Source organism: Larimichthys crocea, unplaced genomic scaffold, assembly GCF_000972845.2.
Source record: "Larimichthys crocea isolate SSNF unplaced genomic scaffold, L_crocea_2.0 scaffold148, whole genome shotgun sequence".
NCBI lineage: Eukaryota > Metazoa > Chordata > Actinopteri > Sciaenidae > Larimichthys > Larimichthys crocea.
Window position 1 is genome coordinate 1,166,046 of NW_020852030.1, and position 25,904 is coordinate 1,191,949.

The 25,904-nt window shown below is 42.3% G+C and overlaps 5 protein-coding genes and 1 long non-coding RNA gene across 10 annotated transcripts in view; 1 reads left to right on the forward strand and 5 right to left on the reverse strand.

The window, feature by feature from the left end:
- The window catches only part of LOC104937444 (tyrosine-protein phosphatase non-receptor type 7), a 10,307-nt gene extending 1,656 nt beyond the window's left edge, over positions 1-8,651 (reverse strand). The window contains exons 1-8 of one of the 5 annotated variants that reach the window (XM_027275674.1): positions 8,513-8,651; positions 3,238-3,393; positions 2,983-3,163; positions 2,818-2,902; positions 2,644-2,723; positions 1,063-1,200; positions 779-979; positions 393-586 (exon numbers count right to left, since the gene is read on the reverse strand). In XM_027275674.1, coding sequence (XP_027131475.1) covers positions 393-586; positions 779-979; positions 1,063-1,200; positions 2,644-2,723; positions 2,818-2,902; positions 2,983-3,163; positions 3,238-3,344 — 986 coding nt within the window. In that variant the 5' untranslated portion in view covers positions 3,345-3,393; positions 8,513-8,651. Of the gene's footprint in view, positions 1-392; positions 587-778; positions 980-1,062; positions 1,201-2,643; positions 2,724-2,817; positions 2,903-2,982; positions 3,164-3,237; positions 3,394-5,056; positions 5,430-6,763; positions 7,031-8,448 lie in introns of those variants that run through there. The other 4 variants (XM_027275673.1, XM_019263368.2, XM_019263371.2 and 1 more) reach the window with 4 other exon arrangements.
- The window catches only part of LOC113744744 (macrophage mannose receptor 1-like), a 320,504-nt gene that overhangs the window by 264,782 nt on the left and 29,818 nt on the right, over positions 1-25,904 (forward strand). The window lies entirely within an intron of this gene.
- Positions 11,398-13,146, reverse strand: LOC104937443 (hypothetical protein). The gene is made up of 3 exons (XM_010753667.3): positions 12,489-13,146; positions 12,096-12,377; positions 11,398-11,642 (listed from the first exon to the last, which is right to left on the reverse strand). The coding sequence occupies exons 1-3, from the start codon at positions 12,972-12,974 to the stop codon at positions 11,592-11,594; spliced, it is 819 nt and encodes a 272-aa protein (XP_010751969.3). The 5' UTR covers positions 12,975-13,146; the 3' UTR covers positions 11,398-11,591.
- LOC109139490 (uncharacterized) lies at positions 15,976-18,113 on the reverse strand. Its single transcript, XR_003461796.1, has 3 exons — positions 17,829-18,113; positions 17,422-17,733; positions 15,976-16,264 (listed from the first exon to the last, which is right to left on the reverse strand). It is a non-coding gene; the product is annotated as an uncharacterized LOC109139490 (long non-coding RNA).
- On the reverse strand, positions 19,787-20,972 carry LOC113744745 (uncharacterized). Its single transcript, XM_027275680.1, has 2 exons — positions 20,293-20,972; positions 19,787-20,212 (listed from the first exon to the last, which is right to left on the reverse strand). The coding sequence occupies exons 1-2, from the start codon at positions 20,776-20,778 to the stop codon at positions 19,871-19,873; spliced, it is 828 nt and encodes a 275-aa protein (XP_027131481.1). The 5' UTR covers positions 20,779-20,972; the 3' UTR covers positions 19,787-19,870.
- On the reverse strand, positions 22,531-25,133 carry LOC104937442 (uncharacterized). The gene is made up of 4 exons (XM_010753666.3): positions 24,600-25,133; positions 24,102-24,350; positions 23,715-23,747; positions 22,531-23,178 (listed from the first exon to the last, which is right to left on the reverse strand). The coding sequence occupies exons 1-4, from the start codon at positions 25,104-25,106 to the stop codon at positions 23,044-23,046; spliced, it is 924 nt and encodes a 307-aa protein (XP_010751968.2). The 5' UTR covers positions 25,107-25,133; the 3' UTR covers positions 22,531-23,043.

Here is a 25,904-nt window from a genome sequence, read left to right on the forward strand (position 1 = left end):
GTTTAAATTTATGAAAGAAGAAACATTTTATCAATGAAGACGACGTTTCACCAGGACACCGTTAAAAATCTTTCTAAACAAATTCTTCACCAGATGTTTCAGTTTGAATCATTTCGATCTTTGTGTTTGTTTACAGAGCAGGAAGTGATGAGTCATCATTTATAAAGTGACTCAGCTCTTCTGTCGGATTATTATCACGACTTCTTTCTTTGTAATATTTTCAAGTGTCTCTCTGAATTATGGTTTTATTTCCTCGTTAGAATAAATATTTGGGCTTTGTCTTTTCGTCTAAACTGAGCGTCCTCCTTCACTGTCCTCTCGTTATTGATGCTGAAGGACTCCCACAATCCTCTCTGCTAAAAACACCAAAAACTGTTTGATAAAGAACCAACCTGCAGTGGACGATGATTGGTCCGCGGTCGGCGACGGGGGCTGTGATTGGCTGCGAGCTGGGCGGTAGGAGGGACTTGCTGTACGTCTCCACCTCCTCCACGAGTCTCAGCAGGGGAGCAGTGCATTGTGGGATGTGGTGGTCAGGCCAAGAGGTGAACCAATAATGTCTGACGGGACGGCGCTCGGCACACAGCTGCACACACACACACACACACACACACACACACACATGTAATGACTCAAACTGTCCAGCAGGTGACGCACTCTCACAGCGTTCACCTGTTAGGTAAGATGAAGCAGTGAAGTCAGGTTTTAGACAGTCTGTGGGGACGTCACGGAGACTACGTCCAGGTTTTAGACAGTCTGCGAGGACTCTGACGTTTACCTGGATCTCCATGTCAGTGACGGTGAAGCCGTCTTTCTCTCGGCTGTCTTTCACTCTGAGGAGGAATCTGCCAAATCGGCCTGTCTCTCCTTTCTCCTCCTCCTCGTCCTCCTCCTCCTCTTCCTCCCTCTGCTCCTCCTCCTCCTTCAGCCTCCTTCTCCCCCTTCTCTCTCTCGGCTGTGGCCAGTACAACTCGCATTTCTGGAACAAACACATGAAAAACCACCTTCAGAACCAAGTGTGGAAGCAGAAGAGAGGAGGGAGGAGGAGTCATGTCTCCTCACCTCGTTGTTCTCCTTCAGTCTGGTAACCATGACGATGATGCTGCTCCTCTCCTGCCACACCATGTCCCAGAAGTCCCCCACAGTGTGCAGCATCGGCCCCTGGGTGGCGATGTAGGCCCGGGGAGCTCCTTTGTAACCCTGAAGCACAAGAGAGGAAGAACATGAGCGACCCGGTTACTGAACACGATCATAACAGCACCAAGCGGATCAGCTGTTCACCCAGTGGACAGTGATGAGGAGAGGGAGCGTCGAGGAATCAGAGAAATGAAAAAATTATTTCTGAACGTTCAGCACAAATAAACGAATCAATCACACCACACCTGTCCAACAGGTGAGCTGAGACTGCTGCAGTCTCCACGAGACGATGTTTGCATGTGCACTAGTGTTCATGTGAAGACCCTGTCCTGGTTTTGATGAACACACACACACACACAAACACACACACACACACACACACACACACACACGTCCCCTTCTCTTTCGAAACCACCAACCATCGCTGACCTCATCAGACAGGAAGTGAACGATGACTGTTTCATCAAAAACCGCCACTGAAAGCGTCCAATCAGCACGCACCGACCGACGCACACTCGTGTTTTTATTTACATGCAACACGTAGTTATAAATGTGTCTGCAGCTTCGTACTGTGTTAAACACATCAGCAGGTGACAGAGCACACACACACACACACACACACACACACACACAGCTGAGGCTGCAGAGTGTGAGGGGTGCGTGGGCCGGGGGGGTAAGTCAAGGACATTTAACTTCCTCCCTCACTTCCTGTGGTTTTCCTGGTTGTCAGACTCCCACGTCGACAAACCGACGGCTCATATCTGAGTTTCTGTTTGTTTGGTGGCCCGACACACACACACACACACACACACACACACACACACACACACACACACACACACACACACACACACAAAGTGAAAAGACGCCCACGCTGAGTGACAGCGCTGTCACACACTATCAGCTCGTTTACTCTTTAATAAAACTCTGAGGAGTTTTAATCAGAGACTAAACAACAAAATAAAGTTTAAAGACGAGCGAGACATTTTAACAATAAGAACATTTATTCTGATTATTAGTCATATTCTAATATAAATGTAGTTGTAGTTATCTGTATTAATATTGCAGCTGTCTGCAGATCCACCATGATTCTGCTCGAGGTTTCCAAACGTCTTTTAAACCTCCTCATCCAAACTACCTGAACATGCCACCAGAGGTGACGCGTCACTCTCTTTCCTCTGATACGACAAATCTTCAGTTTTCTTTGAACATAATGAGGAAGTGTTGCTGTTTATGTTTGTGTGCAGACCAAACATGTTGAGCAGAGCCAGGCTAGCTGTTTCCCCCTGCTTCCAGTCTTTATGCTAAGCTAAGCTAACCTGGTCCTGGCTGGATCGGGCCCTTTAGTTTGAAATCTTGAGGCTGCAGCATGCAGTGACGTTCCACATGTACAAACACACTGCTCATGTTCACTCACACTAACTCTGCAGAGTTGTGTGAGAGCAAACAGCAGCAGAACGTCCTTTGAAAATCTGCTGCTGACCCAGTATGAAAGAAAGTTCTGACCCTGATGTAGTTGGCGTTGATGTAGCGGTCTGGCCCCGCCTCTTCCTCTGAGCTCCTCAGGATCACCCGGCTCTCAGGGTCTAAACATTAAACAACAAAGCACAGTGAGAACTAAGAGTGGAGACCGTGTCTAATTTGTTTTACTGAGTTGAGAAGGACGGTGGAGGCACTGACTGGGCAGGATGGTTTTGTATCTGTCCTTGATCATGTGTCCTGGAACATCGAGCTCCGCAGTGCTCACAAAGTTCGGAGGGATCTTCTGTGGAAGAGACAGGGACGGGCTGAAGGTTAAAACAAGCACGCCTCCGAGGACAAACAATGACTCAGGTGCTGCGTTACCTGGTACTCTACATTCAGCGTGTTTGTGTCCACGGCAGCCTGCTGCAGCATCGAGTGTGTGAGCGGTCGCGAGGAGGTGTGAAGCAGCTGAAGCCACACCTCCTTTGGGGTGGAGACGGAGCAGACAGGCTCCACCCCCAGACTCGTAACGTCCAATAGCAGAGACAGGTTGGAGCCCCGCCTGCGAGAAAAGAGGACAACACAGTGACGATGGCAGAGTTTGTGAGATTACATACTTTGAACATTTACACCCACCTCTCCTGCAGGCGGACCGAGGCTTTGCGAGGAGGCGTGGTCATGGGCGGGGGCGTGGTCGGATCCTCAGCAGTAGGGGAGCCTGAATGCATCGCTGACATGTTCATGGTTCTGTGCGTGTTTGAGTCGACCTTAGCTGTTCATCACAACACCATGCTGCAGAGACAGAAGCAATACCATCAATCATCATTTCCTGTAAAACACAAAAACAATGCTGACGACTAGGGATGGGAATCGAGAACTGGTTCTCAACAAGAACCGGTTCCGTGTGTTTCAATTCCATGGAATCGTTTGGCAGTTTATCTAACGATTCTCTGATCGGTTCCAGAAAGCACGACTAATTATGCTACGTAACTTCCACAAGTTTCTCACGTGCAGTGCAGTCAGTATAAATAATGTCACCCACTCGGTTCAAACGCTCCAAAGTTTGGCTGCATTTCACCAAAACAGACGTCAACAGGGCGACTTGCAATCATTGCAAAGTGGAGATAACAGCGTCGGGAGGGAACACGACCAACATGCAGAAACATTTGCGCACACAACATGTAATATTTTTAAATTAATGCCGTGTTTTTGACACGCTTCAGACTGGAGATGAATCTCAACCTAGCAGCAGCAGCAGCCAGGCTGTGACCTCTGACCTCTGTGGTTACTACAGAAGGTAGTTACACATCGTTACTATTATCCAGGCTGTGGCCTCTGCTGACCTCGCTGTTGGTTTTGTAAGGTCGTGATACTTCTAACTAAACAAAGTTGATGCTGATCAAACTGTTTGTTCTCCTTTTTTTCCCAAATGAGAATCGATAAAGAATCGAATCGTTAGGCAGAATCGATAATGGAATCAGAATCGTAAAAATCTTATTGATTCCCATCCCTACTGACGACTAATTTTACATCCAATGAAACGCTGTCTCTCTTCTGGGCTGGTTTCTGAGGGTCGTGTTGAGCCTACGTATTAAAGTTTTGACCAGATGATGGCGAGGTGAATCCAAGCGTCACTTTCTTTCCTCTGGAGCACCACAGGGATCTGTACTCGGTCCCCTTCTCTTCAGTATTCACCGCCTCTACGCTGACGACACCCGGCTCTATCTGTCCACCCTGCCTGACGAAGGACTGTCTCAGGCTGCTGAAGACACAACCTCAGCAACTTAAACTCTATTAAGCAACCGTGTGGATTCCAGCTTTCATCAACAATTTAAACTTCTGCCAGATTGGCTGTCACGTGACGTGCAGTTTGAGGTCAGGACGCTAGATTAGTCAGATTAATCGCAGATGAGCGTCCGGCTTAGATGTTTTGATTGGTTTCTTCAGTCGACTCTAAAAATAAATTTATATACAACAAATCTGCAACACCGGGATAAATTTCTTACCATAGCATACTGAGGAAATGTTGACAATGAAAAGAAATGTTAATAAAAGTAACTGACAATAACTGTAACTGTGATTATGTTTGTGTGCAGATCAAACAGACAGATGTTGACCAGTGAACTTTTTGGTTTACTTTGGACAGACTAACCTCGTCCTGACTCCAGCTCAGTACAGAACACAAAGACTCTGCGTTACACGAAAAGTCAGACGATCCTCTGGGGACCATGAATGTCAGCAGAAAAAATCCATCTAATAGTTATTCATATTATTTATATCGTGGTATATTAAACTACCCATCAGTCCAAAGCACAAGAGAGAGTTAATCACACATGAACGCATCATCAATAATAAGTATTTTTACTTAATTAAAGTAATCTGAGTACTTCTTCCAGCCTCCTTCATTCAGAGTTTTCAGCAGTTCCCTAAACACACAAACACTGAATGGACTCACCATGTTCTTCTTTCTCAGTCCACTTTAGTTTCTTTAGATCTGTCTCCGGCTCGCTTTGCGTTTTTTTAATTTTTTTTTTTTACATTAACTCCACGTGTCGTTGCGTTCGTCCTCACGGCTCTTTGAAGCCAAAGCGGTTTGTTGTCGTCGCCTCAATTAAGGAAGTTTTGACGTGACGAGTAAGTTATTGATGTGATGACGAAACAGAGCTGCCACAGATCTGTCATCAGAACCATCGCAGACAAACAGGTCGTCCCGACAACGCGACCTGCCTGAACGCCACGATGGTGAGACTGAAAACACGTAAACACACAGAGTGTGTGTGTGTGTGTGTGTGTGTGTGTGTGTGTGTGTTTCCACATCAGTTCGGATCTGAAAGGTTTTGGTGTGACTCCATCGGAAGAGAGTTTCCTCATAGCAGGAAGTCAGTACACCCACACTGACTCGACTCACGCACACACATGAACACACAAACAGAAGTCCTCACACTGAAATAACAGTGACGTTTTTTTATTCGACCTCCACGTTTGAAAGAGAAGAAGAAGAAGTCGTCTCGTGTGTCTGAACATGACGAACAGTTTGTGTGTTTCGAGGCCTCGCTGCGTTCTTGTCTGTTCTTGTTGTCTTGCGTCATCAATCACGTCCACATTTAGACGAGAACGGTCCAAAGATTGCCCAACAAACCTCCGACAGCAACATTATACAAGAAGCCTGGCTATCCCAGCATGCATTTCACAGCAACCAGCAGCAGTGATGGTAGAAGAAGCAACAGAACTCTGTGATCAGCTGGACGGTGTCTCGTCATTCAGACGTCTGTTCATCTGCTAAACTCAGATTAGAGACGCGTGACATCGACGACAGCGAGGAGCGTGTTCGTTAGCAAACGCTGTAAAAGTTTTGCAACAAGTTTAGTTTCACTTCTATAAAATTTAACTTCTCACCTGCAAAAACTGCAGTTCATCAAACGTCCACCTGAGGCTGGCTCCAGAAGTCCCCATGTTCAAGGTTTTAGACAGTCTGCGGGGACGTCACGGAGACTACGTCCAGGTTTTAGACAGTCTGCGGGGACGTCACGGAGACTACGTCCAGGTTTTAGACAGTCTGCGGGGACGTCACGGAGACTACGTCCAGGTTTTAGACAGTCTGCGGGGACGTCACGGAGACTACGTCCAGGTTTTAGACAGTCTGCGGGGACGTCACGGAGACTACGTCCAGGTTTTAGACAGTCTGCGGGGACGTCACAGAGACTACGTCCAGGTTTTAGACAGTCTGCGGGGACGTCACAGAGACTACGTCCAGGTTTTAGACAGTCTGCGGGGACGTCACAGAGACTACGTCCAGGTTTTAGACAGTCTGCGGGGACGTCACAGAGACTACGTCCAGGTTTTAGACAGTCTGCGGGGACGTCACAGAGACTACGTCCAGGTTTTAGACAGTCTGCGGGGACGTCACAGAGACTACGTCCAGGTTTTAGACAGTCTGCGGGGACGTCACGGAGACTACGTCCAGGTTTTAGACAGTCTGCGGGGACGTCACAGAGACTACGTCCAGGTTTTAGACAGTCTGCGGGGACGTCACGGAGACTACTCTGAGGTTGACATTAATTTTAAAGACTCGTCCGGGTCGACATGAAATGATTTCTGTTGTTGCATCCAGACAGAATCGATCAGTGATCAGCTGTTTGATAATCGCATTGATCAGACTTACCGCTACTTTGACAGCCATGTTGTTGTTTTGGTGAATCGTCTTCTACCGGAGCTGCTGACCGTCTTCCTCTCACTTTATATCAACATGTATAACTTTACTGAGCGCAGAGCTGCTCACACGGCAGACTGACTGACTTCATGAGGGCAGGTCTCTGTCTCTGTCTCAACCTCTTTCCATGAAATCGATGACAAACGGGGGCAAGAAGAAACAAGTGAACGAGAGAGAGAAAGTGATAGTGAAGGAGAGAAAGTCAGAGTGTGAGGTGAAGGAGAAACTGCAGGAATAGACATGTCCTGTTTTTCTGGCCCTTATTATCTGATTCAAGGCGTTCAGGTAGAGAGAGGTAGAGACACCTGAGGGGAGCGAGAGAGCGAGCGAGAGGAGAGAGAGAGAGTGAGTCAGAGCGATAATAGAAGAGAGATGCTGCAGGCGCTGCTTATTAACACGCCAACGACAGCTGCTCATGAATCATTCATGTCAGATCATACAACACACACGCATGACAGCCAACAACACGATCAAACATCATGTAATAAACTTTTTATGAGCCAATCAGAGGACAGGACAGCAGTCTGCTCTGTGCTAAACCCCTCCCACCAAAACAACAACTGTCCAATCACAGCTTAGCAATTAACGAGTGTGAGTGAGTTAGCAGGTGTGTCAGGTGTTTCTATACAAAATATATTTTTTTTGTTCGTGTGGTTAAACAGGTGCTAACGTCACTTAGGCTAACGTGACTTTAGGCTAACGTTACTTTAGGCTAACGTTACTTTAGCAGCTTTGTTCTGCCCCTTTCACTGGATTTAGAGAAGATAACACTTAAGCAGAATTACTATAGAGTAGTAATATAATATACATACTATGTACTATGGTTACAGGTTTCATTTGAAGAAACTGGTGTAAGTTAACGCCAGTCCAGCTGCTACTATAGGCTAACGTTACTTTAGGCTAACGTTACTTTAGGCTAACGTTACTTAGGCTAACGTTACTTAGGCTAACGTTACTTTAGGCTAACGTTACCTTAGACTAACGTTACTTTAGGCTAACGTTACCTTAGGCTAACGTTACTTTAGGCTAACGTTACTTAGGCTAACGTTACTTAGGCTAACGTTACCTTAGGCTAACGTTACCTTAGGCTAACGTTACTTAGGCTAACGTTACCTTAGGCTAACGTTACTTTAGGCTAACGTTACTTTAGGGTAATGGTATTTTAGGCTAACGTAAAGGTATTAATGTAATACCGTTAACGTTACCCTACGCTGACAGAATTGTTTATTGCAGAGTAGGTTTGCACTTACAAGGATTTGACTTGGTGTAGTTGACAAAGAATAAACATTAAGTAAAAAGTATAACAAATATAGGAAGATTAACAAAGTATTCAAATATAGACGATATAAATATGTACAGAATATCTTCTAAAAACAAAGGATACGGTTACTTTAGGCTACACTGTAACAGCACGATACAACAGCTGATCGGCACAGAGTGTTAATAACTAATTCTTGTTTTTATAATGACTTTAGTTTCAGTCCCAGCAGTGTATCGTTCCCGCCTTCGCACAGTGATGTCACCGTTAGCTTGTGACCTCGTTATTGTCTCGGACATATTAGAAATACTTGTGCTGTAAATCATCCCATCATATAACAAGTTATTGTCACAGTGATGAGAGATAAAGTTGTTCAAACCCTTGAAAAGAATGATGTCACGCTGTCGGTCCGTTCAGGTCTCCTCCAGGTGAAGGTTCCTCACCTGTCCGAGGTCGTCCTCTGTCCGTCTTCTCTCTTTGAGTCGTCGTCTCTCTTCTTCCTTTCCTCTCATCTGTTGCTTTCTGTCGTTTTTGTCTTCACTTCTACCTTCTTCGCCGCCACTTCCTTTTCTGCACCCACCCACTCTCTCATTACCACACACACACACACACACACACACACACACACACACTTTATATTCCCTTCATCCAAGGTTATGGGTCCCCTTTAGACTGCACGCCACAGGCTTTAACACTGTGTATCTGTGTATTTGTTTGAGTGTGTGTGTGTGTGTGTGTGTGTGTGTGTGTGTGTTTGAATGTTTGTGTGTGTGTTTGAATGTTTGTGTGTGTGTGTGTGTGTGTTTGAATGTGTGTGTGTTTGAATGTGTGTGTGTGTGTGTGTGTGTTTGAATGTGTGTGTTTGAATGTGTGTGTGTGTGTGTGTGTTGTCACAGTGGGGCTGTTTACACTGATCTTCACGTCTTCTTGTCTCCAGCTGTCAGATGAACAGCAGCAGGAGACACACAGTCCAACAGGGACAGCGTCAGGGCGGCTAACGTGCTAACGTTATTAGCAGCCGCCGTAGACATAAAATGAGATGAGATGATAATCACACCGCGGGGAACTTTCAGTGTTTGTGTAACAGGCCTGTTCGCTGCTCGTGTGTCGTGTTCACACTCTCATGAATAATATATTAAAACACACTTATTGTCTTTTGTTTATCAAAGTGACACAAACAACACGAAAGAATAGAAACACGTTAGATCAAGTCTGCAAGATATCCTGTTATATTATTATTATTATTTATTATTATTGTTATTATTAATACCCACACTGCTGTATGAAACTGTGTTGGCAAAAAACACTAAAACCTGGACGTAGTCTCTATGACGTCCCCGCAGACTGTCTAAAACCTGGACGTGGTCTCCGTGACGTCCCCGCAGACTGTCTAAAACCTGGACGTAGTCTCCGTGACGTCACTGCAGACTGTCTAAAACCTGGACGTAGTCTCCGTGACGTCCCCGCAGACTGTCTAAAACCTGGACGTAGTCTTGTTTTATTTTGGTTGTTAAACACGCCCACACAGAGGAAACTAAAATAAGAAATAACCTTGAGTTTGCTGTCGGTGTCCAGTCGTTTACTACATCACTGAGTTAAAGAAGGTCAGAGGTCATCTCATTGGCGTCCTCTGCAGTCACATGAAGTGATGCAGCTTCTTCTCTCGTCCATATGATATTCTGTACGTCTGTGTGGTTTATCTCTGACGCCCGTCTGCAAACCAAATTTCCCCCGTGAACGATAAACTCAGAACGACTGAATGAATCAGAGAATCTGAAGTGAGGCTGACTCCCTGTGAAGTTGTTTCATTAGTTTCTATGGTGACCGAGCGCTGCGATGGAAAACAATTCACCGTGGACTCACTACTGAAACACTTTAATTCATCTGCTAATGACACGGGGAGAGTTCACGCCGCCATGTGTGCGATAACGGGAGAAATGAGAGAAAGTAAGAGAGGGCACCGAAAAGAGGAAGAGTGGTTAGCGGCTGTGAGCATACAGGAAGTGAGAGAGGAAAGACATTAAAAGAGAAGAAGAAGAAAGAACGATGAAAAGAATAATACAAAACAAAATGAAAGACAAGAAGAAGAAAATGTTTATGTTGCTGAAACTGGATCATATTTTATGGAGGAAATGTTTTCTGGTTTTCCCTCTGATGTCCTCCGGCTGCTCCGCCTCAACTCTCTGTGACTCTTAGCTCAGTCTGTTAGCTGCTGTTAGATCATGTTAGCTCAGTTTGTTAGCTGCTGTTAGCTCATGTTAGCTCAGTCTGTTAGCCGCTGTTAGCTCACTCTGCTGGCTGCTGTTAGCTCATGTTAGCTCAGTCTGTTAGCCGCTGTTAGCTCACTCTGTTAGCTGCTGTTAGCTCATGTTAGCTCAGTCTGTTAGCTGCTGTTAGATCATGTTAGTTCAGTTTGTTAGCTGCTGTTAGCTCATGTTAGCTCAGTTTGTTAGCTCAGTTTGTTGGGTGTTCCAGGCCTGGGACATTCCCAGGGGATGCTGACAGAGAGTGGAGCTGATGTTGTGCCAGAACAGGAGCTGGGGTCATATTGGTTGAATACACAGGAGCTTCAGTGAAGAGGCCACAGCAGTCTGTGGTTGAAAACAACACTTCAAATAAAAACACTCGACTCGTAAAGTTACCGCAGCCTGTAAAAAAACGAGTTATTTTCCACTGTCAGCAGATGTTATTGATCGTCACCATGGAAACACAGATACACTGATGCGGGGGTGCTTTTCTTTTGTTGTTGTGAGTAAAGACTTTGTTTCGTCCGGCACAGAGAATCTGATCAGGTGTTTTTATATGAAAGTCAGATAATGTCGTCACACTGATCAAACTGAAAATTAGAAAACTGCTGCAGGTGAATTTGATGTTGTTTCTTTGTGCAGTTCACACTTTTGTCCACTTGGTGTCGGTGTATTCTCTGAATATAATATAACTGAATGCAGCCTGTGGTTTAATGTAACTAAGTACATCTACTCAAGTATTGAGCTTCAGTCTTTCTATTTGTACTCCATCTCCGTTTGTCTGACAGCTTTAGTTTCTTTACAGATTTTTGCACAGAACAGATGAAAAGTTCATAAAATCTGAATTAAACGACCCAACAGATGAAACCATGAGTCCATTAATAAACGGACGTCTACAGGGACGTCACAGAGACTACGTCTGCGGGGACGTCACAGAGACTACGTCCAGGTTTTAGACAGTCTGCGGGGACGTCACGGAGACTACGACTCTTTATGACTCTACAGTAAATCTGTCAGTAGAAGCTTTAAAAGTTTGTTTGGACATAAATTCAATGCAGTGAAACAAAACGATGCAAACAGTCTGATGGTTCTTCACGCTGTCTGTTTTATTGAATCCACATGATTGGCTTGTTTAACACTTTGACAGATTTGTTACAGAAAATACAGAAAAGAAAGTTTCATTTCTGGAGAGAGGACAGTGAATCATCACCATGTTGTTTAAATGTGAGAACAGTTTTGGTCGCTGACGTTACAATCAGATGAGCTCGGTAAACGGTCAAACGCTGTCTTCACTCTGCTTGACGCTGACCTTATGTTGGACCTTTGTCTGAAAGAAAATACACAAATAATGTGATGAGAATCAGAATATGGCCACAATATATATCAAGCATGAAGTCAAAGCTCAAGTCTCAAAGGAAAATCCATCAGAGACTTGCAGAAAGTGCTGACAAAGAAAACCTCTGCACACACTACTGCCGGACAAACAGAGTAAAAACTGATGCAGCAGCGACCTCTAGTGACACACGTATACATTACACATCTGTCAATCTCAAGCAGAGGAATCTACAGTCTCTAGTGATGTGGGAAACCACATCAAAGATGAATCAAGACCACACATTGAAATTCAGACAAACAATGTTAACAGTTACTTCAGGATCCCTGCAGAGGCCAAACATCTTTGACCCACCACGGCTGAACTGTGGTAAAGTACAAAATAAATATTCAATATTTTCACCTCACACGTCATCCTATAAAAGAGAAGAGAAACAGTTTGACTTACCTCGTCTCTTCCGATTGTGTCAATGAACTCTTCAACGACGTCTAAACAGTTCACCCACTTCCCCTGATTGATGTACTTCTTCACGTTTGCAGATAACTTGCTCTGCTGTTCTTCTTTCATTGTCTTCGACACGATGTCTTCCCCCGCTTCCAAAATCAGCTCGTGCACTTCAATGTCTCTCTTGCAACATGCCAGGCAGCAGCTGTCGGCGCAGATCGGCCAGGTCGACAGCAGAATGGCGCCGATGAAAGTGATACCGAAGAGGACAGACATGCCGATCAACTGAAAGAGAGAGCAGAGTTGTATTATCAGGATTAGGGTGAGGTCACATGACATTTCATGACTGAAATCCCTCAAAATATTTACAATAATTAAGACTTAAAACACACTTACCCTTGAATTCATCTTCATCTCCGCGATGGTCACGACAGGAGTATCCCCAGGTGTGATGTCCGTCTTGCTTTTGCATTGTAAGTCTGCCACCTGTTTGTTATTCTGATTGTAACAGCAGACAAACCACTCGCCGTCGATGAGCACGGACGCGACCCACAGCAGACCCACGCACAACGCTTTGACGGCGCGGCGGAACAAAACGCAGCCAAAGTGACACGAGCCCTTCGAGCTTGTGTAGTTCCACGCTCTCTGAAACGGCAAGTCCGTCGACAGCATTAGGATGGTTATGATGAGACACGGCAAAATCATGTACGCACAGCAGTAGCCGGGTTGTGGTTTGCAAGAGCACGGAAACTCAGTTTCCAGTGCTTGATAAGAAAAAACCAAAACGCTGAAAATAAAAGCGTTGGCATTGTCTTTGACCTTACTGATGAACTGCTGCAGCGGTGCAGCTACGGCCTGCATCTTTGGAGGAGAAGTGGTCATCTGCTGAGGCTCGCGGCTGACATCCTCTACATAAGGACATGAAACTACATCTTTCCTCTTTTTGCAGGAAAGACACAGCAGTGTTGATGGGAATTAATGAAAGTAGTGAGTTCCTTCAGTGTAGTTCGGGTAGTCTCTGCAGTGTGATTCCATCTGTCCTGCATCTGTTTGAAACAAATATGTAATCACAGATATTCATGATCATAAAGGAGGTAGTGAAAATTATTTCTGGCTTCATGACACAATTTTCATTTAAACAAAAGAGGAAGCGGTGACCAGGCCCCAGTAAACTGCTGAACAGAATACATTTCCAGGAAATCAGCCTGGGCTGAGTCAGACCAGTTCGGAGCCTCGTGCAGCTTTCTGTCTTCCTCTTCTGGTGGGTGGAGTAATGGCACGTTTTGGGCTTGCAGGTGAAGTGACATCTCTTCATTCATGGTGCCTCTGCAGTCATAAACGGTTTTATAATTAATGTTAAATCCAGAATGCTTCCTCATATTCACAGATAGTTTGGCGTCGTCATGACTATCTGTTCAACACGGTAACAACAACAGTACATTTGTTATTTTCTTCACATCAAGAAGAACTTTAATCCAGGTGTGAAGTCCAAAAGTCAGAATTATATGAAAAGGATCGATGACATCAATTCCAAAAATCACAAGGTTTTTATCTAATAAAATATATTTATATATTTAAAACATGTTTTACTGTTTTAATGTTTATTAAACAGTTTGACCTCCAATGTATATGTATATACAATGTACACACCTGTATTAACAAGGTGGTCTAACAGCTCCATAAAATCCAGAATATTCACTAAAGAAAGATGACATATGACATTCAGATGTATTACTTTATTCAAGTATTTCCAGCGTACACTATCATTTTATTTAAAGCAAGGCAGACATCACACCTGGAGATACTCCTGTCGTGGATGGATTCAAGGGTACGTGTGTGTTTCTTTTTTGTTGCCGTCAGTCGGGGAAATTTTAAAAAGTCTTAATTATTGTAAATATTTTGAGGGATTGAAGTCATGAATTGTCATGTGACCTCACCCTAATCCTGATAATACAACTCTGCTCTCTCTTTCAGTTGACTGGCATGTCTGTCCTCTTCGGTATCACTTTCATCGACCTGGCCGATCTGCGCTCATAGCTGCTGCCTGGTTTGTTGCAAGAGAGACATTTTTTTACAATATAATAAAGATATAATTTCTTCAAAGCTACAGGAAACTCAAAATCATATATTTTAATTTCTCTTAACATCCTGTAGATGTTTAGGTCATTTAGAAAACTCGTTCCATGACAGAGTTTGTCCACAAGAGAGCGCAGACAGGCCGATTATTACACTATGAAATGTACCAAACATTCCTGAACTAGATCCTGATCATGTGATCATGATGTGTTCATTTTCAGAAATGTATATTAACATTGTCCACAGACTTTATTGATTGCAGTGTCTGAACAGCTTTTGTTTGGATGGTTCTGAAATTTGGTTCAGATTCAGACTGAAGGCCACAAACTTTATTACATGACTCATGTTTGAACTCCTTCATCATCTGTCGTGCTGCTGATCAGGGACATCAAGAGTTTTGTCCTGTGGCCGCTAAGACTTGTTTGAAATGTTTGAAGCCCTTGAGGAAGGCACTGAACCCCCCAACTGCTTGCAGGGGGGCTGCCCATCACTCCAACATCTCTCTCCACATTGCATGTCTATGAGCCCTCGTATGTGTGTTCAGGGTTAAAAAGCATGTAAAATAAACTGAGTCACAGATGACACAGATGTTTGCGTGCTTCATGACCTGATCCATGCCAGGACACAGCACAGGAACAGGCCGCTTTCTTTTTGTTTACATTGGTAGCACTGCACTTCCTGCCTCACTGCACCATTGTCTTCTTCTTGTTGTTGTTACCTGTCGAGCTCCTTGTCTTCAGCTGTATTCAAGTCTCGTCTGTGTTCACAAACCTGACTAATAAAAGTGATCTGAGATGTGAGGTGACACATCTGAACGTTAACCCCCCTTCAGAGACTTTACAGTCTGAATCAAGCTTTCTGTAGCTTTATGTTGCCACACATGTAATCTGACAAAACATCACATTAACACATTGACAGCTGATGACGAGCTTTAATACAGACAACAGATAGAGTTAGATTTTCTAAAACAGAGTTGAGGATTTTAGGAAAAGCAGCAGCCCAGACTGTTTTAAAGACACTCCACCCGAGGTAAAGAACCAGCTCCATCATCATATTTAATACAAACCCTATAATAGTAATAATAATAATATATGAACAACAGATGTATTTCTGCAGAACATTATTTGTTTTAATGAGCTGCTGAGCATGGAGTCAATCAGGATTAAAAAAACAACAAGTTTGAAGTCGAATCATCTTCAGAAAGGGTTGGTGCTCCTCGAAAAAATAAAGAAACTTATTAACAAACAGCTGAAAGCTTGTAAATTCAAAGGGGTTGAATGACTGACTGCAACTGTATGTCCTCCTTTGTCCTCACTGATCGTAACACACAAATAAATATTAAATCATCATGTAACTTCTTACATTATTCCTCCGTTCACTTTCTTTGTCCTTTAACTTTACTCCCTGTTTCCTTGAGTTTTGCCACTATTGGAATCCATGTGATCCATCACGGTCCTTGACCGGTCATAGTGGGTCGTCTTATCAGAGAACCAAATGAGCACAATGATCCTTTATTGGACAGTTTTGAGTGCACATACAAGAAACACATTCTGTTTTTATTTACATTGTAGTTTCCTGAAAATAAAATTTTCTTCGAAATAACAGAAGCAACAAAACCTCTGCAGCCTGTGTCCGATGATAAACCTGTAGAACATCGTCACTGTTCGTCTGAACCTTGATTTCTAGAAAGAAGAGGACCCCCCTGTTTGAAGAAAGCATCATAATATGTTATTATGTGAATAGGTGTGTCTACATACTTTTAACCACATTTGATTGTTTTGAATTCACAGAAAGATAGATGTATTCACCTTTGTCTCCGTGGATTGAAGTTCAATTTCTTCCATCTACAAATGGTTTCATAAAATTAAAAGTTTGATTTCCAGAAAGAAAAGAATTGAATTAAAATTAAATGAACTTGTTCTATTCAGTCTGTTGTTTCATGATCATATTCCCTCTTTTTTGTTTCTCCCTTGTTTTTATATTATCATGCTGCTGATGGAGGTGATGGAGGTGATAGAGGTGATGGAGGTGGCATTAGGACATAAGCTGACCTGTGTTGCTGTTGCTGCTCCAGATGTCTGTCCTCCATTGGTAAACTGATAAAGACACAAAACATCCAGATGAAAATGACAACATACATTTAATTAATGTTAACCCTCCTACTGTGGCTGACAGGTTCACCGATCCAACCGATCCAAACAGAAAATTATAAATCAATCTCAGGAACAAAAAGTGAAATGTTAGATACTTAAATTAAACTTTGCAATCTTCCATGATTGTATTTGTATATGAATACCAACGTAGTATCAACCAAATACAGTACTGAATCATTTGGTGAATTTTCTATTCATGGCAGAATCTAAAACAAACAAAGTAGTTCCAAGCGGCAGATCTGAAGGACGGTGGAGGATCTTCGATTTATTTAAGGCATTAGTCTGTCAGCGTGGTCTGAATGAATGTGGACATCGTCAGAAGTTGATCAAATAAACAGAAACTTGCGTATTGTTTATATTGTATTGTTTGATTCATAGTGCGCACCGAACCGAGACCACGGTATCGAACAGTTCAGTACAGACACGTATTGTTGCACCCTTACAACATAGTTACAGGATTCTCTGACATCAGACTGTCCCTTGGTGAGTTAGACAACAGATTTTAAAACACATCTTTTTAAAATATCTTACTCACTATAACTGTCGTAAGAATGCTTGTGTAACTTATCCTGAGCCAAGGCTACAAGAAGAGAGTTTGTTGGACACTGTGCAGACTGTAAATCCCGTTTAGACAAACTGTGTTTTGTAATATTGGACTGTAAAATTGACTTACTAACGATTTCTTAGAGATCTTGAGGCAAACAAAATAAACTGAACGAAATCACTCAATTAAAACTGCTGATAGTGGCTGCAGTGATTAGTCTGGTACTCTTTTATGTAATCAGGGTTTATGCAGGAATTCTGAAGTTAAATTTAATACCATTTAACACCTTCTGAGTATTTTTTAAAACCTCAACGCAACCCACCTCTAGTAATACAGTATAGCAAAAACAGGATCAATTAATGTTAGGGCACGCACACTGTTACTGTTAATCCCTATTGCCATGCATGCTCACGTAACCAGTAACTCTAACCCTGAGAGTTTGTTGGACACTGTGCAGACTGTAAATCCTGTCTAGGCAAACTGTGTTTTGTAATATTGGACTGTAAAAATAAAATTGACTTACTAACTATTTCTTAGAGATCTTGAGGTAGTTTACCTGGCTCCTTGTTGCTCGTGCTCTTTGTTGTTGTCGTCCCTCTTGTTCACAAATCTCTGGTTTAGTCGATGCTTCAATCAGTTCTCTAGCAACATGAAAACACTCTTCCCAATGTTCACCACATATCTTGTCTTCGATTTCTTTAGTCAGCTGTTCTTTTGCAGATTTCCCCAAAATCTCTTTCAGTACATTTTCCTCCTCCTCTAAAATCAGCTGGTTGTAGAGAAATCTTCTTGATGTTTCACAGCCTCGAAACAGTGACGTAAGGCCGGCAAAGAAAATGATGAAAAAGAGTAAAATGCCACCAATAACCTGAAAAAGAAACAAGATGCACTTTACTATATTATGATATTACAGTGCTCTTGGCATTTTCTTAAGACAGTCACACGACAATAATAGAAACTCACCCTGGACGTGTTTTTCAGGTCAGCAATGATGGCTTGTTCCTTCTCAGTGATCTTCCCGGCAGATTTGCAGGCTAACGGTGCCTGTTGTTCAGAATGATCATTCAGACAGCAAAGGTACCAGTCTCCATCGATGAACACAAAAGCAATCCACAGCAGACCAACTAAAAATGCCTCAAAAATGTGACGGAAGAACGAGAAGCAAGGAAGCAAACACGGGCATCTCCAAACTCTCTGGAATGACCTGTTGGTCCAGAGTATTAGAAGAAATATTATGAACACTGGCAGAAACAGGTACACATAGCAGTGAATGGCCTGATCTCTACAGCTGCACGCAAAATCTCTGTCAAGTAAAATAGTGTAGGTGAACATCCCGATGATTGACACGCAGGCGCTGAGCTTCCCTGAAGCGTCCCAGCGTCCCAGAAGTTTTGTCAGTACGCTCTCCATCTTTGAGCTGACAAACTCCAGCTTATGCCCTCTGAATATAAACCAGCATGAAGCATTTCCGTTTTTTGTGTGGTTGAGATGAACAACGTGAAAAGTGCGTCATCCACATTTGAAACTGCAAATATCTGATTTCTGAGGTTTTTGTTCCTCAAACAGTGACCAAAGATGATTTGATCCACCCCAGATCTAAATCACATCAAGTTTAAAGACTCAGATTCTTCCGTAGATGGTAAAACAGATTGTGGGAGACGTCGGCTGAGCTGTCAGGATTTTCATTTTGAACCCGTGTTGTGGGAAAGACAGATTAGAAAAGCAGCTGCTACAGAGACGTCATTAAATCAGCCAAGATTAATTAAACAATGTTATTATTAATCACTGGAGTCAGAGACAAATCCTGAAGTTTCTGCCACCACGGTCCAGATCAGAGAAGATCTGTGTTAATCAGCCTTTATTCACTCGTCTGAGTCACCTTCAGTCGTTACTGTGTCCGTTACAGTTTGTGGTGTTATGAGTGCTTTGCAGATTTATTTTTATTTTTATTTTTGGCCCTGTTTGTGCCTCTACAATTTCATACATCTCTAAATAAAAGAAGTCTAAGATCTTTTATTTAAACTTACGGAAAACAGAAGTGGATATTCAGGATGAAGTTTTATTTTAGAGCAGCCTCGTTCACCAGGTCAAAACCAAACTGACAGATCAAAACAGGAAAACTTTTTTTAATCAAAGGATGGAAAGCTCTGCAACATTTTGGCTTCAAATTTAACTAGACAGAAAGTCTTGACAGATTTATATTGATCCTGAATTGATTGATGATGATCAGATATTGGACAGGAGGTGGCTGCTATTTTTCAAAGCTTTCTGTTTCTGTCGCGCTCCTTTCTTCTTCTTCCTCTTTCTTTGTTCCTGCTTTTTCTTCTTAAGAAAGTTTCCCGTGATGACCAATGCAAGTATGGACACTAATTGTGGCACTGTGGTCTTAATCATGTGATATGGTTGTGAAATTTTGAATATAATGTAGAACAGACTCAACCCGTTTACGGGAAATGGGCAGGTGGATGTGAAGAGGCGAGGAGAAGTTGAACCTCGATTTCCAAACAGAACGTTTAACACTGACATCTAGTGGTTAGAAATCTAAACTGCAACACAAAGTCCAAACACTGGAGGCGTCTTTCCAAACCTCGTCCCCGGACCGAAGACCTGACGAGCCCAACATGTTGTCTGACTTCGGTCTGTGCTGCAAAATACTGAGAAATAAAACATTACTTTGATCATGTTCAACTTGTGTTAATGTACTGGACTCAGAAAAACATGGAACGGATGAAACAGTCTCATGCTTCTTCATGATGGACGTCAGCTTTGCTAGCTTGTTATCAGTTTAATTTGACAGATGAAAATCATTCTGATGATCGTCACATTGGACACTTAAAAAAGGAGAAAAATTCAAATCAAAAGTAAAATTCTTTATTTAAGTTGCACAAAGAAAAAATGGATTTAAATGTGAATAAAACAAGGCAGCATACAATAAATGTGTTTTTATACATACACTTGTTTTATATATACTTATATTTATGGTGAGTGGAGCAGACATGCTGAGCTCAGAGTTCTGTGTCGTGTTCGTCATTTCTTTTGCTCCACTGTTGTCGTACTTGTTCAGAAAGTGTTGGCTCGCCACATTTCATCACTGCCTGAGCAGCATCGAAGCATTCCTTCCATCTTTTTTCACAGATTTTCTCAGTGATGGTCACAGTCAACTTTTCTTTTGCTGCAGTTCTCAAAATCTCTTTCAGTACATGTCCCTCTTCTTCTAAAATCAGTTTGTCATAGAAAACTTTTCTGTCACAACAGCCTAATTTCCCTTCACAGCATTTCCTCCATCCAATCAAAGACATCAGGGCTGCAGCAAGAATGATGCTGAAGAGAATAGAGAAGCCGATAGTCTGAAAAAGAAACAAAGCTGGTGATATTCACAGAATCAGTGTTCTCATTTGAAGACCACAGGCAGACAGAAAACACTCACCTTTGACAAGTTTCTCAGTTCAGCGATGATCTGTTGTTCCTCAGCTGTGATGTGTTGCTTGTCTTTGCAGGCTAACTGTGCCTGTTGTTCAGAGTGATCATTCTTACAGCAAACATACCAGTGTCCATCGATCAGCACGGAGGCGACCCACAGCAGACCAACTAAAGCCGCCTTCAACATGTGACGGGCTAAAACCAACAGAAATGTGCTGCAGCAGCACCGCTCACAAACGTCTGTGCATCCAGATGTACCGCATGGACAGGTACAGGTGTATTTCCAGGTTTTTCTAAACTTCTTATCCATCCAAAGAATCAGGACAAATATGACTAGGAACGGCAGGCCCATGTGTAAGTTGCACTCGTTTGTTTGTGGTTTACACGTGCATGCCATGTCTCTCTCCAGCAACACATTGTAAGTAAAGATCACGATGACGGCAGCATAGATGCTGAGCTTTGCAGAGGGAAAGTTTGTCAGGTAGTCCTTCATCTTTGGCGAGCGTTTGGAATCTGCTGAGAGGAACGGCTTATAAAGCCTTTAAAAATACATGAGTGGAAGAGGACATGTATTTCCTGTTGATGAGGCCTGTCACAGTCAGACTTATTCAGCCTCAACACTGAAGTAGAAAGGCTCCATGTTTCCTATTGTTACATCCGGCCTAGGGGAACCAAACACAACAAGAAAAGGACGCTCCCCTCTTTCCCCACTCCCAAGAATGACCAAGGTCACAGAGCTGCAGTCCAACGAAAGATCATTTATTTTATTATTATTATTTTTATTATTATTTCAAAAGTGGTAGTGTTAGGCTTCAGAGTGAGCATGGCCCAAAACAACAAACAGAACAATCTGACCAAGAACTAACTTACCTGACCAAAACAAGGAAAACAAAATACAGGTTTTTTAACCTGCCTCCCTATGAAATAAACAGGAGAAAAAGGAAATGAACCAAAAGAGCTACTCATCTCTACAACTACCTGGACTGCTAAGCTAAAGTCTGCACAGCACAAAGACAACACAACCACAAACACAAACACAAACACAAACACAAACACAAACACAAACACAACCACAACCACAAACAGTGGGGTCAAGAGAAGAAAACAAACGTATTCAGCGGCGGCCATTTATAGCAGATCCACCAGTCCATTAACCAATCAGCAGGCAGCACCTGGAGAGAGAGAGAGATCCTAAGGTGGTGGTAGCACCACCCTTAGGCAGGGAGGAACAATGGCACATACAAATAAACACACATCATATACTAAATCATGACCCTGGGTCATTACATTATATTGCTAAAATGTCGTGGTCTGAACCAAAAATCTCAGAAATGGACTCATCAGACCAAAGTCCAGATTTCCTCTGATACTCTTGTGTACTGGGTTAGTCAGTGTATACCCACACTGGGAAAAACAGGAAACTAATAATAATGAACCACATGTCAAAGGGTTTAGTAGCATCTACTGGTGTAGTTGCTGATTGTGGGAAGGAGAAACTAAAGTGGCTGCAAATAGTTTGTCCATTCTGGTCTGCTGCAGAATATGGAAGATGATAAAACAAAACACAAAAACAAAACTATTATTATTATAATGTAGAGTTATGAAGATGATCTAAATCTGACACTGAACCTTTAAGTACAGTTCTGTCAGGACTAAGAAAGCTGGCCATGTTTAGGTTGTCTTGTGGTTTCCTGTTTTATTTTGTAATTTTCCTCTCCTCTCGTTTAGATAACTTGCTTCTTCCCCTGGTGTGGTTCCCTCCTGTCTGATTGTCTTCCCCGCCCTGGTTGTTCCCACCTGTTCCCCATTACTGTGTGTATATATTGTCTGCGTCTCCGTTTGTCTGTTGCCAGTTCGTCTTGTCCTTTGTACCTGAGAACCAGCTCCTTACCACAGCCTCGTCAAAGTCCTTGTGCTTGTGCTTGTGTCTTGTCAGGTTTTGCTTTGTTACTTTGTCTAGCCTTTGTATTTCATAGATTTTTCCCTCATTAGAGTGTTTTTTTGTTCGTTATCTTTTCCCTGATTTTGTAAGTAGGTTTTCCCTCTCTTGAGTGGTTTTTGTTTTCTTAGAGTATTTAGTGTTTTCCTCCCTGTGAGTGATTTTCTGTTGTACTTTGATAATAAAAGATTTGTTAATTTTGCACTTTGTCTCCCGAGTCGTGCGTTTGGGTTCAAGCCTTAGTTCCAGCCGTGACAAGTACGTTGGTATTTCTCAGGCAGCAATGAGAGAGCGGGAAGTCAGTGGTGAGTTTTCTCTTCATTGTTTTGTGGAAGCTTCGAGTTTATTAAGACAGCAATAAGACAAGCATTAAATACAACGTGAAGCAAAATGATACAACTCAATGTGAACATGAAAATCACTTATCGTGTTTATAGTCGAGTGTTATTACAAAAGTCAGCAGATCTTCACCTTTCTGTTCACAGGGAGCTTTAAAGCTTTAGACTCCGATTACATTTTGATGAACGGTAAATATCGGCCATAGCAAACACTGATGTATACAGGAAACTGGGAAAACACAGAAAATATATTAACAACAGATCAACAGGACATTCTTTAAAACCACAGTATATGTCCAGTGATCACAAGTGAAATTATCATTCAGGTGAATTATGCTCACATGATATTTCTCAGCAGTGTGCTGATGTACCGCACTCCAGTGTTGTAGTCAAGACCACCTAAACCGAGACCAACTTGAGACCAGAACTGATCTCGGGTACTACAACACTGTCGGACTCCTCCAACATGGGCCGTGTTGACTCAGTTCACTGAAGAACTAGGTTGAGTGAGCGGCTGGCTCACTGATTGAAGAGGAATCGTTTCCTTGGAGTCCAATTGGCTGCTTCTTGATTTCTTCTGTGGCTTTCTGACAGTTTGTGAAGCCTCCTCTAACTCCTGTTAGAAAAACATGGAACAGATGAAATTGTGTTATATTGGTGTGAAGTCTTTATGTCACTCTGCATTAATAACTTGCACCCAATCGGGATAGGAATAAATATTTATTGACTGATAGTAAGATCAACCAGATGGTTCATATGCAAGCTTCACACTTCAAGTCAAAGTCAGGACAACTGTGAAAAGGGACGGAGCAGCGACCTCTAGTGACCTCTGTAAAGATCATGTCAGTAAGTCTATGATCAAGAAACTCATGAACAAGATATGAACCATCATCATCATTATTATTATTATTTTTGTTGATGCTGATGCCCCCAGAAATCTTTTTTAATTAAAAAAAAAGATATATATTTTTGGGCTTTTCTTTTGATGGAGACAGCTGAAGAGTGACAGGAAGGCAGGACTGATGATGACATGCAGCAAATCCAACCCAACCAACCAACTGAGGACATTTTCAAAATTTCTACAATTCACTTTTTATCTGGAAAATTGAAGTGATAAGCGTTAAATAGTTACAGTTTGGATGATGGACTCACCTCATTCGGTTCTTCAGGAGGATGTTCAGCTTCCTGCAAAGAGTTTCATACAGTGAGTTTTGGACTTTTTTCATTTTCAGGAAGGAAATTGAGAACATGGGAAACTGTAGTCATAATTTTTAAGTTTTTTTTGCAACATGTGTTCTGTTATGATGTGAACATATTAACCTCACATCACATTTAACACATTTGGTTTGAATAAGAAGCCTGTTAAAGCTTCACTCCTGTCCTGGTTTGTAGCATGCTCTGGATTACACCGTGACAAAAGAAGAATGGACTGAAGTGAAACAATAAAGACGATAAATATCCAGAGATTAATAACAAAGACACATGAAGATCCATGTGAGCCAACAGGTGCTGTTTTTTTTCTTCTTTTTTGGTTTTTACCTGGATTTCTTCAACACGAAAGCAATGTCTCCACTCCTCCTCTTCTCTTCTTCTGTTGACTTCATTTGTCAACTTTTCTTTTGCTGCTGTTTTCAAAACCTCTTGAAGTACGTTCTCCTCCTCGTCGATCAGTGCTTTGTTGTATAGAGTCATTTTGCAACATGTTTTATTGCAGAATTTTATCCATCCAAACGGTGACATTAGGGCAGTCAAAATGAGAAAAACAATGAGTACAGTCATGCCAGTGTTCTGAAAAAGAGGCGACAAAGATGATTATATCATCACCACAGAAGATGAGAAACAGCGATAAGATCATGAATTTATTGCACCCCCACGTCCTGTGCACACTGAGCATGAGCAGACTTCAGGACTGTATGACACAAACAATGAGTGCTCACATATTATCAACCGAATCCAAACACACACTTTAAGATAATTATGTCAGGATAACAAATCAAATATTACAACCACGACATTCATGATGAAAAAAAAACTTACCCATGACGTGTTTTTCAGTTCAGCGATCATTTTCTTTTCCTCAGGTGCGACGCTTTCCTTGTCTTTGCAGGCCAAGTCTGGATGTCTGTCAGAATATTTATTCTTACAGCAAACATACCAGTCTCCATCGATCAACAGAGACACAACCCACAGCGAAGCAACAAACGCTGCCTTCATAAAGTGAAAAAAGAAAATCCAGAAACATGTGCACTTCTTCCACTTCTTCATCTTCAAGGTTGTCATGGCTGGAGTGGGTGTGCCTCTGTCTGTGGATGTGCAGGTAGATGTGCATCTCCACCACCGTCTGTGACATTTCCTGTCCATTGTGAGTTGTAAAACAAATATAATAAGAAATGGCAAAGCCATGTAGAGATTGCAGTTAGGAGTACTTAGTTCACACAAGCACTCCATATTCTTGTCAAGCACAACATTGTAAATAAAAATCACAATGACTGAGACGAAAGTGTCGAGTTGTTTGAATTTAAATTTTGGAAAGACGTTCCTCATCTTGGCTGCGATGGTTGCATCTGCTGAGAGACGCTGCTTGCAACGTTTTTATATACCCCCTCCCCCACACATAGCTAAAAGCCTGCCAACAGGAAACCAAGCTTTTCCTGTACAGAGAAAATATTCTTTCACACAACATAGTACTGTGATGTTACACAACTCTTTATACATGCAGGAATACAGACAGATGTTGTGGCAGATGTATGACTTGTAAATTGTAGAAATGTTAAACTTTATGCACAGACTCGTGCACACAGTGCACAACGCGTATGTTCTGCATAACTGAAAGGGTTTTTTATGTTTGAGTTTGTGTTCAGTGAATGTTATGGCCGCCACCATTTCGCCCTGGCGCATATGTGTGTGTGGTGTCTTCCCTTTATGTAATTTCAGGTCTGCGGTTGCTGGTGAGGCGTTGGATCCTGACGCCACCACTCGCCAAGCCGAGAGGATTGGGATTGGCTGCGAGATCCTCCGCATCCTCTGCCGGTCCACGGGGCCCAACAGGGCATTTAAACCATAGACATATATACATAGACATATATACACAGACATATATACACAGACATATATACACAGACATATTTACACAGACATATGTACATAGACATATATACATAGACATATATACATAGACATATATACACAGACATATATACACAGACATATATACACAGACATATATACACAGACATATATACATAGACATATATACACAGACATATATACAGACACATATACACAGACATATATATATATATATATGTCTGTGTATATGTGTATATGTATGTGTATATGTCT